Source organism: Sipha flava, unplaced genomic scaffold (assembly GCF_003268045.1).
Source record: "Sipha flava isolate LNK unplaced genomic scaffold, YSA_version1 0_pilon_pilon, whole genome shotgun sequence".
Taxonomy (NCBI): Eukaryota; Metazoa; Arthropoda; class Insecta; order Hemiptera; family Aphididae; genus Sipha; species Sipha flava.
The window spans coordinates 3,307,211-3,320,525 of record NW_020271713.1 but is presented as its reverse complement, the minus strand read 5'-3'; the positions used below and the strand labels follow the sequence as shown (position 1 = coordinate 3,320,525).

General features: G+C 26.1%; 1 protein-coding gene across 11 annotated transcripts in view; it reads right to left on the bottom strand.

The window, feature by feature from the left end:
- Window positions 1-13,315, bottom strand: part of LOC112688987 (piezo-type mechanosensitive ion channel component-like) — a 41,809-nt gene that overhangs the window by 13,872 nt on the left and 14,622 nt on the right. For 4 of the 11 annotated variants that reach the window (XM_025562647.1, XM_025562568.1, XM_025562493.1 and 1 more), the window contains exons 7-14: window positions 12,196-12,352; window positions 3,596-3,724; window positions 2,277-2,327; window positions 2,184-2,201; window positions 885-1,008; window positions 697-800; window positions 342-608; window positions 128-254 (exon numbers count right to left, since the gene is read on the bottom strand). In XM_025562647.1, the coding sequence (XP_025418432.1) occupies window positions 128-254; window positions 342-608; window positions 697-800; window positions 885-1,008; window positions 2,184-2,201; window positions 2,277-2,327; window positions 3,596-3,724; window positions 12,196-12,352 (977 nt within the window). The remainder of the gene's footprint in view (window positions 1-127; window positions 255-341; window positions 609-696; window positions 801-884; window positions 1,009-2,183; window positions 2,202-2,276; window positions 2,328-3,595; window positions 3,725-12,195; window positions 12,353-13,315) is intronic. The other 7 variants (XM_025562889.1, XM_025562806.1, XM_025563266.1 and 4 more) reach the window with 5 other exon arrangements.

Below are 13,315 nucleotides of genomic sequence, written 5' to 3'. Positions count from 1 at the left end.
AGAATATACATTTTTTACCCATCAATAAATGTAGAACAAATAATAAGTAGTTTTAAAAAATTGCAATAAATTAATAGTAAATATAATCTTATGAAATATCTTTTTAACTAATATAGGTATAACTCACCAGTTGCTGTTCCTACTGTAACTTGAAGAGGTGCTATCATATTAGCTACGGCTGAATGACTTCTAGCTTCTCTTCTTTCTTGCATAAATTGTCTCAATGTAATCCAAAACATAGTTGTAAATAATGTCTATGATAAATTAATGATATCAGATTTACAACACTAAGTTTAATAATAATTATAATTGTAATACAAGAAAAATATGATATATGTTACCTTGATTATTAAAGGTTTGCAAGGAAAATGAAGCACTTTAGTGAATCCAATTTGTTCTAAATTCCAATCTTGAATGGTTTGGGGCAATTCGTTGTCATTTAAATTCATACAATATAAGAATTGAGATAAAAGTAAAAATTCTGCATAAAAAACTAGGAACGGTGATGACCTTAACATAGTTTTTCTTTGTTGAGGAACCATCCAAGAAATACTAGCCCATAACAGCAATATAAATGTTAACCAACTATGATATGTTATACTCCAAGCCTATTAATCAAATCCACAAATGTTTTAAATTAGTTCATTAAATTATTATTAATAATTTTAATTAAAATTTAATTATAAAATAAATTACCATCATTACAATATTTGTGCCTATATATGAAGTGCGCGTAATAAATTGTGAAACAGTACTTAGGACATCCATTAAGTAATAAAAAATGTTTGACTTATATTCTTCTGTGAAAATAAAAAATTTAAACATGCATATTAATTGATAAGCTTAAAGTTGAGTAAACTCAAAATGAAAAAGTGGGTTCTTACTATCATCTGAATAACCATCTTTCTGGGCATTAGGTTTTTGGACTTCACTTTCTACAACACTGCATGAAGGACTATCAGTTCTAGTTGGACTTGTAGTATATAGAGTGCTTTGACCACGAATCAACTATTGTAATAAAATTAAATACAACAATATGGCTCAAGATATATTATAGTATTAATTACAACAGTGAACATACATTTTTAATGTGAATGTGAAAAATATTGTGATGTACAGCTTTAAAATTGATATGCAATTAACTAAAAACTCTCAATATTCACAGCTATATTTTTTAATTGTACAGCATGTTTAAAATATTTGATTGAATGATTTATTGTAAAACAAAAATAACCCAATTTGTTCAAATGTTAATACACATATTAAAATTTTATGTTTTTAAAAAGCATTAACACTAAAATTGTATTAATCAAACGATATACATTTTATTTTAAATTTCAAATTTAATTTAGATTCAATGACTTTACTTAATGTTGTCAACATGCATATATATAGGCATATGGCTGAGATTATACCTTGCTTACTATGTATACTTTAATACATTACATACAATATTTGTATAAGGTTTAAGATTGTTAATATCTGCCCTAAATTATATTTATATTATTATAGCTTTGCCTGTTGGATGTTTAAACATTAATATAATTTTAAAATAAAAAAATGTGTTGAAGTTAAATTTTCTATATTTCACAAGGGCTTAGGACTTTAATCACTAAAAATTATTATAACATTTACAATTTGTTATGAAAGAAACATATAATTAAAAACATACAGATAGAAACACAAATGTAATGATACTTCTTAAAAGCAACTTATCATAGGAATTAATATTTTTTCTCATTAATTTAAAAAAATTTAAAATTAATACTTCTACAATCAATAAGAATATAAAAAAGAAAAATGGGAACAATAATATAGAATAATATATAAACATAAATCATTAAATATGCTCTTACTTGACAGAATTATTATGGAATTAAAATGTATGCTTTATATTAAAATTGTTCATATTCTAAAACATATTGTTTTATTAATCAATGTTATTTATTTAAAAAAAAAAACGCTGTAAGTCCGAACCCTATTTATTACATTTAGTACATCATTTTTATAGTTAAATAATAAATAAATTATAGAAAATATCATTAAGTACATTAAATAAATAAGCAGTCTGTGTGTATGCATTTTGTAAAGCGAAAAAAATATCATATTGTTAATACAAATTATCCCCAACTCTTACTTGAATGATTACCAAATGTTTTTCAAATTCTAAAAATTTTCTTTACCTCATTTAGCTGTACATCCTGTTAATTTAATTGAGGTTAAAGTAACAGTAAATCAAATCATAATAAAATAATATACAAATATTATATACATACAGGTGTACTTTCCGTGGGAAGAGCCATATTATGTTCGGTAAAAGCGTGCATCTATAATATAAATATTAGTGCGATATAAATTAAAAAATCTTAAATGCATTTTTAAAAAGATAAGTAAAAAATAAAAATTTTATAAATAAATAATTATAGGAGTATAAAAAAATGAAGCAACAAAATCAAAAAAAGCTTCAATAAAAATATCAAGAGATTGATGATAAGAGCATATACACTATAAATATTAATTTATTTTATTTTAAATAATGAAAATTTCTAAGAAAAATTATACTAGTGAAATGTGACTACTTACATTATTCAATAAGTTATATAAAATAGAAAAAGCCATTTGACATTATTAGGCCAAACATATAAGACGACCCCTTCTATTTTTTATACATAGAAGTTGCTCATTTTACAAAACTATTTATCTATCTTTGTAATATATTTTCATTAATTTTCTTTTTGTTTAAATATTATTTTTAGCTAGTAACACGAATATAATGAGAATTTAAATACTTCATTATATTTTTTCCCCTAATTTTTATAATATAATTTAATTATATATATATGTAGATATTAATTATTTAAAAATAGATAAAAACTTAGTGCTGTATTCAAATTCCAGATTCACTATCATATTCAGCCCAAAATAAACATATACGAGTAATACAATTTAAAATTATAAAAATATTATTTTTAAATTTGTAAATTATTATATGAGGTCATCAACTTTTACATGTAAAAATAGAGCGGTAGACATTTTGCTGATAACCCATAAACAACTTATCTTTAAACATATTTTTTCGAATGTTACATAATTTTATTTAATAGATGTAACTATGATCATTTTACATTAAATAAAAAAATATATATGATAACTCTTCATGATAACTAAAAATATAATTCATTCAAATGTACAGTAACTTTACTTGTCACTCAACATACTTTATTGTACAAGAACCTCTATATTCGAGTACATATTTACATTTTTTTCATATTTTATATCACTACCTTTATTTTATAGAAAACTTAGTTAACTAAATTATAATAATGAAAATCTTATGATTATTATAAACAAAAATAATTATATGTACAATATTATAATTTTTTTTTAAATTAAAAAATTATTTATACATAATTTGTTAATCTAAAAATATAGAAATAAATATTCCTAACATATTGCAAAATATGGTATACATAAGTAATATATGTTATCTAAGTGTTAAAAACATTTAAAACTTGTGATCAAATTTGCGGTGCATTTTTCACACAAAACACATTGAAGTGTGTATTAATTATGTGATAAAAGAAAATAAACATACGCAAACTTTACGAGTGGCAGCACGCCACCGATTGGTTTTATTTCGAAAAAAATATCTATTGGGACCTTTTTGAGATAAACGAACTGTTACTTGCCGAGTCATTCCTAATGGTTCTTTTGTTTCGAGATCCTGTAATTTGAATACCTAATTTATACATCGTAATGGATGCAATTTAAAATTATTGTACCTAATGTTTTAATACCTGATATTAATTTTTTCATAAACTTATCAAAATATACAGATCATAAATTTAAATAAATTTACAATCTACGAAGAATATACCATTAGCATATGTTTTATATGTATAACTGTAAAACTTTGACTGTATGATATATATACTAAGTAATATTAAAGGCAGTTTTTGGAACAAAAAATCAAAGGTTTAGATTTCTATACTATCTGTAAAGATATCAAATATTGTTATTTGTTACCGTAATTACACTGGTACATACTCGTAAGTATAGTCATTGTTTAAGTTTTTTTTTTTTTTTTTAATTTTAGTCATTAGTTTCAAACAATATTCTTACCATTAATATCAGAAATTAAAAAAAAAAAAAATCATACTCTCAATTAAACACACACACACACACATACATATATATATATATAATTTCATGATTGTATCATATTTATTTTTGTATTTAAAATAATTATGATTTGTACTCAATACAGAGTTTAATAATATTTTGAATGATTACTAGAAGAACTTAACTGTACAACACAAAATATAATTTGTGTTGGAGTACATTACCTATACTCATATTTATTTTGTATTATTAATCTACCAAAAATTATAAGAATATCTACACATTCAGAGCTAAAACATAGTTTATAAGAACAGATTCGCTATTGGTAACATTGTACTAGCCAAACATAAAACAAAAATTGCAAAAACAAAAAAGACAAATAATACAAGGGAAAATAAATATTATTTGAGAAATAGACTATTATGTATAAATATATATCATACCTTTTAAATATTTTCCCTTGTGAATACAAAAATTCACATCAAAATGCATCAAAGATGTTAGGTCATGAACTGTAAACTAAGTGACAAGAGCAAATTTTAAAACCCTTACTAAATTTATTTATGTAATTGAAATGCTAATTGCTTACATATTCAATAAATAAAATTAAAATTGTTATAAAATATATTTTACCCATGTTCATCTAAGTCAAAAACAATTATAATAAATATATATTAAATATTAAATAACACTCCGTGCTCAACCCTTACCGAGCACACATGTTTATTAAACGTCCACAATTTTTTTTATGTTTCATTTATACAACTTTGTCGATTTTAACAAAATTAATACCGTTGAAAAGGGGGAAAAAAGACGAATCACTAGTATTTCAGGTCTTACCCACTACGGGGGTCTGTGCAGCTCCAAGGTAAGAAAAATCACATTTTTAATTACCGTTGCACAAAATGTCTAACCAAAATAATACGTTGCCCCCCTCGTTATCTAACCAAAATAACACGTCACTACGCTCACCACCACAAAAGAAGCACTACAACAACAAACTGATAACTCCAATTAAAATTGTAAATGGCAATCAAATAATTAAACAAAACTAAATAATAAACTATAATAAATTATCATCTGTTAATTGGACATTGATAATGCCTCTTCACTCCCAAAAACGTCAGCATACTCCATCACCTATTACGTCTCCCAAAATCAAACAAAGCAATACATCAAGCCAGTTCAAAACAAAAAATCGTTACGCCTCACATTCTGAAAACTTATCTACTCAGGAAATGGATACTGATCAAACGTCTGATTCACTAAACACCAAACCACAATTACCACCTCCAATTTTTATCAAATTTGAATTCAACTACAAAAAATTCTGTGACGCTATCAAACTATTTATCAGTCCCGAAGAATTCTTTTGCAAAAGTCTTATCAATATCCTAAAACTTCAAACAAAATTGGCCGATTCATTCCAAAAAGTAACTAAATTGCTCAAAAAAAAAAAAGTTAATTTTCACACTTATCAAATTAAAAAAGACAAACCATACAGTGTCGTTTTTCGGAACTAACAACATACCACGCCTATTGATTTTATCATCCAAGAATTAAGTGAAAATGGATTCACTGTAAGACAAGTTATAAATGTAAAAAATAAAATAACAAAAATACCATTACCCCTATTTTTTATAGACCTTGAACCTGACCAAAATAACAAAGAAATATTAAAATTAACTTCATTAAGCTACACCAAAATTAAAGTTGAAGAACCACACTTTTGACGTCAAATAATACAATGTCTTAGATGCCAAGATTTTAGTCTCGAAAACAAACTGTAATCACGCACCCCGATGCGTGAAATGTGAGGAAAACCACAATACCTCTGCCTGTTTAAAACCTACCGACCAACCACCCAAATACGTATTATGTGAAGGACAACACCCAGCAAGTTACCGAGGTTGCATTGTATAAAAAAATCTACAACAGACACTAGAATAATAAAAAAAGAATTAACCAAGATTTCTAATCTGATATCAAATTATTAAATAACAATAACAGGATTACCACTCTTTTTGTATTTCGAAATTCCCTGACTTTTACAGGTTTTCCAGAAAAAAAATCACATTTTTCAATACTCAAAATGTTGTATAAATAATAAATTTTTGAGAAACAATTAAAATGAGATAGTGTTAAAATTAAACCTTCAGTTCTTATTTCACTACTTATGTGGGGACCATATTTATGTGATACAAGTCAAAATAAAAAATTACTATTTTACATTACTTTGGCTAGTTGCGATTTGCAATAGGTAAATGCATATTTAAATTTCAGTAATTATGGAATTTTAGAATAGGTAAATTACAAAATTTAAATTATTTCAGGAAAGAATCACTGAACTTGTGAAAAACACTACGGAGTCTTGCCACAAATTTTTTATTTTAAAATTCCTGGATTTTCCAAGTTCTCCAGATAGATTACATTTATGTTATTTAAAAAAAAAAAAATTGTTATCTTATAAAATATTTAAAAAATAATTAAAAATGATTTACATGGTATTACACATATTTTACTGCACAAGGTAAAATTTTAGATAAGACCTATTACTTTTGGAGTTATGACTGAAATACTGAATAACAAAAATGTGAAAAGTGAAAGTCTCAGTTGCGGTGCATTTTTACCGTTTTTACGGCAATTTTTTCTCACTCCCGGAAAAACTATTGATATTTCGGAAAAATAATCTCCAATTGTAATTGACAAAAATAGGAGAAATAAACTATTCTTAATTTCTAAATTACACAAGGGTTCATGTAAAACTTTCATGCATTTAGCAGAATTTAATTTTGCATTAAAACATTTAACGGATTTCAGTCAATTCGTGATAATATATTCGTAGGTATAATTAATTGGGTTTGCGTTACATTACCTCTGATGTACAGAAATAAAGAAATGTATTATTTACATAATTTTTTTTTTTTTATTCTTAAAATTTTAATCAAAAATTTACCTACGAGTTTACGATGGTTGATGAATTACCATAATAACATAAGAATAATTCTTATAATTATTATAGGAAATTGACAAATAAAACATCACCGTAAAACAAATGATAAAAAATAAGTAAATTAGTCAATAAATTTGATTTAAAACAGCTCAAAAAGTAAAATCTATAAACATAAACCAACAAAAATAACCTATAAGTAGACTATTTTTTTTCTACATGAAAATAACAATATTAAAATAATACCTATCTATCTGTTTTATCAATGTATCAATGTTCAGCTGTAAATAATTCAACAGCATTTATTTTTAGGTCGTACTTTTAGCTATTCTTACATACCCACACAACAACAACCGACTCCCTTCTTTTACATTAAATAAGTATTAATAATTATTAATAAAAGTAAAATTATTTATATAAATCGAACATACCTACATAATATGTTTATAGTACATAATATAGTATATAGTATTATATAATATATATATATATATATATAAGCAATGGGCTGAAGACAAAATTATTGTAATAATAGGAACATTAGGTTATAAATAAGTTACTATTGGATACATTACGTATATATATATATATAACATACTATTACTATTAATATAGTAATATATTATACTAACAGACTTCTAACTAAAAGTTTCAAGTGATGATAAACATTTTATTTTTCATTTAGGACTATAAAAATACCAAGTTTTATTTATTTTTTCATGAATTTTTAAATTTTTATCATAAAATTCAATTATTGAGGAAAATAATAAATGCACAATAGTGTTAATTAAATTTACAATTTTTTCCCAGTTTTTCTGACTTAGATATAAATTCCCTGACTTTTCCCGGTTTCTCCGACTTGGAAATTAATTCATTGAATTTTATCGGTTTTCCCGGTTTTCTAGGTCTGTGGCAACCACAAATAATACCATACATGTTAAAGAGGTCTATTGAATCATCCTAAATGATAATATCAGTACTAATAATCAGCCTCACACTCATTCATACGCAGGCGCCTCTCGTCAATTTAATAACACAAAAATCAATGAACAAACCCCAAATTTTTTTTTAAGCAGCTCACCTCATTCCTCGATGATTTTAAATTAATTATTAATCCACTTATTTCACTCCTAACAACGGTTATTAATAAACTCTTAATAAAAACTAATGAATAACTCCACCCAAACCCATCCCTCATTAAACATTTTACTCTGGAACGCTAACGGTACCATTCAACTAAAACATGAACTTCATAACTTATTATACGAAAAAAAAAAATGACATAGCTATGATAAATAAAACTCATTTTACACTAAATACTAATTTTAAATTACATGGATTTACCACTCACGTAACAAATCACCCTAATAATACAGCCTATGCCGGTATTGGAATTGTCGTCTCTTCAAGAATACGCCACTGTTTATTACCACCGTTTCAGGAACACGCAATTCGAGCAACAAACATTAAAATTAACGTCAATAGCATCCCAATTACTCTATCTTCAGTATACTGCCCCCCCACCCTCAAACCATAATATAAGTAAAAACAAATTCAACTCACTTTTTAGCTCTTTAGGTAATACATTTATAGCAGGAGGTGACTTCAACGCAAAACATAACTCTTGGAGATGCAGGGCCGAAAATCAAAGAGGTAAAATACTTTTTCAAACCATAACGGATAACCACTTCAGTTATTTCCCCTCCTGGTCCAACCTACTGGCCCACACATTTAAATAGACATCCAGATATATTAGACTATTTTTTTACCAAACTACCAAATCACTTAACTCCTTTAGCAAATAATATATGCGACCTCTAAAGTGACCATTCACCTGTTATATTAACACTTGGAGGAAACCCCGCTCATAACATTAGACCTTCACTGACAGACGGACCAATAAATTGGACTAAATTTAAAAATCACTTAGATAACAGTATAAATTTAAATATATCCCTGAAAACTTGCAATGAAATTGAATGTACAGCTACACTTGTGGTACAAACCATTCAACAATCAACAAATATTAATTCTTACCTGAATAAAAATCAAACTACCTATAAAAATGATAGATTACCTCAAAATATCCAAATATTAATAGTAATAAAACGTAGAATTAAAGCACGCTGTCAACAATACAGATATCCCAGTCTTAAACAACAACTTAATCAACGACAAATATACTTAAAAATAAAATAAAACAATTCAAGTCAGAGGAATATCAATCATACCTAAACAATCTAAATCCTCAAAACGGCTCACTATGGAGAGTAACAAAAAGTTTAACAAAAACTAGGAAAAATATCCCACCACTTCAACTTACTGACGGCATATATAGTATAACCGACAAATAGAAGGCTAATACTTTCGCTAACCAACTCCATGAAATTTTTAAACCACACCAAGATATCGTCAACAATAATACCCATATCAATGATATATACAATTTTCTTAATAGCCCTCTGCCAATATCTCTACCAGCAAAATCAATTTTACCAGGCGAAATTGAATATACCTTAAAAAAATTGCCTGCTTGTAAATCTTACGATAACGATCTCATTACAAATAAGACATTAAAAAATACATCAAAAAATGTATAATTTATCTAACATACATTTATAATGAAATGCTAAGATTATCATATTTTCCCTCAATATGGAAATCCGCAGTAATAATCTTAATCCACAAGTCTGGCAAGCCAAAACACTTACCTACCCCATACAGACCCATAAGTTTACTCCTTACACTCGGTAAACTTTTCGAAAAACTTTTGCTCAAAAGAATTCGTCCAATTATGTTAAAAAAAGGTATCATTCCAAATATCCAATTCGGTTTTCGTCCAAAACATTCAACCATTCACCAAATTCATCGCTTAACTGATTCAATAGCATCAGCTCTCGAAAAAAAAACAATATTGTACATCCTTATTCCTAGACATAGAACAAGCGTTTGACCGAGTTTGGCACGAGGACTTAATCTATAAACTCAAAAAAATATTTCCGGCACCGTACTTTCTATTACTCAAATCATACTTAAAATACAGAACTTTTCAAGTACGTCAAGGTAATGAAAATTCTGACTCTTTTGATATATATGCAGAGGTTCCACAAGGTAGTGATCTATATCCGGATTTATACAATATATTCACTTCCGATGTACCCACCGATCCAAATACGATACTAGTAACCTATGCCGATGGTACTGCTATTCTGTCCATCAACAAAAATCCCATCACTGCTTCTGACAACTTACAAAAACATACTTCTAAAATTTAAACTGGTCAAAAAAATGGAAAACAAAAATAAATGAAAACACATCTGCCCATATTATATTTACTTTAAAAAAAGATCACTGCCCTAATATTACTGTCAACAATAAAGTCATACCATCATCTGATCAAATAAAATACTTATGTTTAATATTAGATAAGCGCCCCACATGGGGGCCCCATTTAAAACAAAAAAGACAAGCAGCAAACATAAGGCTTCACAAACTTCGTCCACTGCTAAAATCTAAACTAAGCCTCAAAACAAAATTATTAATTTTCAAAACAATAATAAGACCCATCTGGTCGTATGGAATCCAAATTTGGAGACCGGCTAAACCTTCCAACATTCGTCCAATACAAGAACATCACTCTTCGACCAATCACAGGCGCACCATGATACATAAGTAATGCTTCGCTTTACAAAGACCTCAACATCACAACCGTTAATGAACTAGCTACCACTCTCTACAAAAGATTCCATTCCAAATTCGACTCCCACAAAAATCCTCTTGTAAAAAAATATTTCCTCTCACACCCTACCTGGAAACCCAAAACAATGTTTAAAAAGGAACTGATCCCATGAACTATTATAATAAGTTGTCAAATTACAAATTATGAGGATGTTGCCAACCTCTTCTCCAATCATGCTATTCATGACATTGTTATTCATAATATTTATCATATTTACTTATTGTTTTTTTTTTATGTACAGATTGTAAATTTCTTTAAAAAAAAATAAAAAAATATTAAATATAACTTTAATTAAAAATTGTTAAAGCTAAATGCACCTTTGTTAATAATAATAATTTAATAGTTTCAATCAAAAAATTATTTAGAATGAAATTTGAATACAGAATAAAAATAATTTTTTGTATTCCCAATCTAAAATGCTTTACCATGTAAATTAACGGTTCAATTAATTTTCTCTATTATTATAGTTCAACAGCACTAAAAATTATAACACTAGATTCTTAATGTCCATAATATACATGGATTTAGACATTCTCAACAACCCTAATCCACACCAGCTCTCTTTATTCATTGCCACTCATTTCCGAAATGACTACTGATATTATATTCTTAGTTCTCTCAACTCAATCTTGGTCAATCTATTGGTATTTTCTCTTGAAATTAACCAAATGAAAAACAATTTATTCCATGTATATTCAGTCCATTTCAGAAGTAATATTCATATGAGGAGATTTGTATTATTGTTTAAAATTATAATCGGTATATAATTAAAAAAAAAAAAAAAAATTTTCAATATAAAAATCATGGCATATTGATTATATTTCAATGTAAAGAAAAACTATAGAATAATTGGCTAAACTATAGAATATTGAATAATAAATAGAATATTAAAAGAAAAAGTTAGTTATAATTTATTGTTCATTAAAAAGCTAGTTGAGCAACAAAATTTACACAATATTCTTCAAACCTAATAAATATGTAAGTTTTTTTTAACTAAATAAGTACACTATAGAATAATAGATAAATCCAGTTCATATAAAATAAATTAAAACTGATGGCTATAAAGGAAATGTATAATATTTTCATACCATAAATACTAATGGTCACTATATCACCATTAATTTAGAAAAATTTGACTTCTAATAAAATTCACAAAACTTATAAGTTTGATCCATTTAAATATGTATACTAAAAAAGTAATCCATATGATAAATGTAAGTTTGTATTAAAGTAATATGTATGTCAATTTACACATAGATTGTGAACATTTTTTATGCAAATTATATACCTACTTGCATATATTTCAAATCAGATAAAATTATAGTTAAAATGTTAACTTTTAGACCAAATATATTATAATATAAAATGATAAATACTAACTTACCGGATTGTTTAAGATTAGAAGAGATTCAAACCATAATAGGTAATGAGTAAAAACCAATATTAATGGAAATGCATACATCGGCCATTCACAGTCTACGAATTTGACAATAACACGATCTGTACATATAGTTTTTCTAATAGCAATAAGACCATAATATCTAGAAAAAATTGTATTAAATAGAACAAAATATAAAACTAGTTATTTTTATTATTATTTCAATAAATAAAATAGTAATTCTAATAAAACATATTAACCCTTTCAGACCTGAGTTTCTTTTTACTGGAATAATATTTTTTTTGAATATTAATTTTAATATGGGTCATTTTAGGAGAATAAAACGTTAAAACATTTCTTTTTTTTTCTTTTTCTATGAATTCAGGAGCATGTCCTCTATAAGTGACATTAGATCATAATAGTTGTAAAAAAAATCAATCTGAAGACATAAAATTCTAAAATTTTGAATAAATAAATTACTTAGTGTTTTTAAGTGCTTGCATATTTACTATTTTTTTAGAGCTACAAGTCCTCCGCCTTACTTATGCATAGTAAAAAATAAAAATATATTGTACATTTATTCATGAAATTGTATAAAACAAATACTTGTACCATCAAGACATAAGTTAACATTATATTTTATGCAAAATATGTGGTTCTTTCTTTTACAACAATTTATCCAATTCCAATACGTTACCAACGCTCAATAAATCACAAATTTTATGTTCTGGTTACCCTCTAGCCATTTAATACATAATAAATAATTAAATATTACATAAATGCATAATATATTTCAATAGATCGTAAATAATAATACCATTGTCGGTCTAGCTCATGATTGGGACTCCGGCAAAAAATTTACAATGAGCCCTTTAACAATATAATATTAGAGTGAGATTCAATAAATATCTACTAAAAGTGTTTTTTATCGCTACACTCGAACTCTACTACAAATATAATTTATTTTTGTTTTTATACTTTTCTAAAGCCAATATTATGAAATCATCATTGTGTTCGTGTATGTGACCATTAACAACATGTTAAGTGTTCGATTTTGATCAAGAGAACAAAAATGTATAAACTATAGCGGTTATACCTAGTTCTATTAAATCATGTCAAAAATATA